Source organism: Eumetopias jubatus, unplaced genomic scaffold (genome assembly GCF_037043125.1).
Source record: "Eumetopias jubatus isolate StellerSeaLion01/CBP00866 unplaced genomic scaffold, mEumJub1_p1.0 scaffold_13, whole genome shotgun sequence".
NCBI classification, from domain to species: Eukaryota; Metazoa; Chordata; class Mammalia; order Carnivora; family Otariidae; genus Eumetopias; species Eumetopias jubatus.
The window spans coordinates 94,316,189-94,318,596 of NW_028274819.1; the positions used below are offsets into that span (position 1 = coordinate 94,316,189).

Sequence of the window (2,408 nt, forward strand, 5' to 3'; positions counted from 1 at the left end):
ATGCATTCTATAGAGTTTGGAAACCTTCTCAGAGAACAGCTGTCCAGTGTTATGAAGCGTCTTTGTTGGGAAAGAGGGAGGAGGCACCTGCATCCTTGAGAATGCAAGTGGCCAAAGGAAATGTGCCTTGTCCTAATGTGACAGTAATAGATTGAAAATAGGAGGACATGAACAGCTTCTTGAAGAGCCAGGCAGAAAGGTAGGTCCTGGGCTGGGCAGGTCGAGAAAGTACTAAACCAGATGTCTGAGCAGGGCTCTGTATAAACTGTGGGTGAACACAAGAGTCTAGACAGGGCTCTGTGACAGCCCAACGCTAAGAGAAAAATGGTCAATTTTTCAGAGACAAGGCCTGGGTTGGCCCCAGAGCAGGTAACTCCAGGTTGTTTGCCTTCTCTGTCCCCTCAAGGAAGATGTGTGAGTGGAAAGTAGGATGCACTACATGGGAGCCTCCAATGGAAGCACAAGTATCTGGGCTGTTTGCATTGCCCAAAGCAGCAGTGCTAGTTGTAAAGAATTCAGTCATGCTAAACGGCCTTGGTGAGAGAGGCAGGCTTGGTCCACAGGATGGCCAGAAAGTCAGAAGGCAAAAACTGTTTTAGGAGGTTTGCTGTTCTACTATCACTTAGCTTTACTGAAGTGTGTGAAGAATTAACTTCCTACCTGGGAATCAGCTTGTGATTAGATTAAAAATAGAACAAACATGCCAATGAAAACAGTTTCTTCGAAGGTTCTGAGCCACGCTAGTGCTAAATATGTTTTGCTAAAAAGTGGGTGGGGGACTCTACCATCAAATAACTTTGGAAAACATTGTATGTTACATAGCTCCCTAGGAGATTCTGAAATGTTCTTCAGTTCAGAGAACTTTTTAACTTTGTGCAACTCTGCGTGTCTAAAATCTTGGGCTACTTATTCCATGTAACACATATTAACATCTCCCTAGAATTAATATTCTGCTGAACACCCCTGAAAACCTTGATGTGGAAATCACAGTGGACCTTAACAATGAACATTTTCTCTGTAGGAAGTCCTGGAGGCAGGCCAGTGCCTGGCAAATGTGTCATTAACAAAAGTATTTATTTTCTCAGTCCACAGCCCTTCCTTTAAGAACATCTTTTGCAGATTTGCTTTAGAAAGCCTCTCTTTAGCCTGTCTTTAGTCTTCTCTCTGACTCTGGAGTTAAAGTTTTCATACCTGGCTAAAAGAATTTGAGACACTGGAGAGATTGCTAAAGTTTATTTATAGTTCCTAAAACCTATAGTTAAATAGATGCTTACCTACTGTGTTATCGGAGTGCTGACTTGGAGGGGGTGTCAAAGTCCCTGCCCATCAGTGGAGGCACAGGCTTGATGCCAAGGGGATGAGATAACCTTCATTGCCCATTTTCATGCTAGAAATACCTGGGCTACAGGGAATCAGAGACAAGCTAGGATTCTTCCTGCCTGATTTGGCGCTTTCCTCTCATCTCCACAGATTTCTCAGAAGAGAATGGGCATCAGAAATCATTCCACAGTGACTGGGTTGCTTCTTTCAGGACTAAGCAACCAACCCTAGCTTCAGCTGCCTCTTTTCTGCCTCTTCTTAGGGATTTATGCAGTTACAGTGGTGGGAAATCTTGGCATGATCTCAATAACTGGCTTGAGTTCTCAACTCCACACCCCCATTTCCTCAGTAGTTTGTCTTTTTTAGATGTGTGCTATTCTTCTGTTACTACCCCCAGAATGTTGGCAGGCTTTTTACCCAGTGACAAAACTATCTCCTTCTCTGGATGTGTGACTCAGCTATTTTTTTTCTGCATTTTTGTCATTTCCAAGTGCTACATATTAGCTGCCATGGCCTACGATCGCCCTCTGCAGCCCCCTGCTCTACCATGTCATCATGTCCCCTCGGGCCTGCTCTCTGCTGGTGGCTGCTGGCTTCTCAGTAGGATTAACCGATGCAATGATTCATGGAGGTTGCAACTTAAGGCTGACTTTCTGTGGCCCAAACGTCATTAAATATTATTTCTGTGACATCATCCCACTTATTCAACTCTCTTGTTCAAGCACTTACATTGATGAGCTTTTGATCTTTTCATTGGTGGATTTAACATGGTAGCCACCAGCCTGACAATCATCATTTCTTAAGGCTTCATTCTCTCCAGCATCCTCCGCATCCACTCTGCCCAGGGCAGGTCCAAGGCCTTCAGCACCTGCAGCTCCCACTTGACAGCCGTTCTTATATTTTATGGAACTCTCATGTCCATGTATCTCAAACCTGCCTCCAGCAGTTCACTCATCCAGGAGAAAGTGTCCTCAGTATTTTACACCATTATGATTCCCATGTTGAATCCCCTGATATACAGTCTGAGGAACAAGGAAGTGAAATATGCATTCAGGAAACTCTTAAAAAGAAAAATATCTTTTTTTTAA

General features: G+C 43.9%; 1 protein-coding gene across 1 annotated transcript; it reads left to right on the plus strand.

The window, feature by feature from the left end:
• The first annotated feature begins 1,485 nt into the window (after positions 1–1,485).
• OR8D4 (olfactory receptor family 8 subfamily D member 4) lies at positions 1,486–2,408 on the plus strand. The gene is given in 4 exon segments (XM_028125865.2): positions 1,486–1,657; positions 1,660–1,843; positions 1,845–2,065; positions 2,068–2,408. Coding segments are annotated over 4 exon segments (918 nt in total).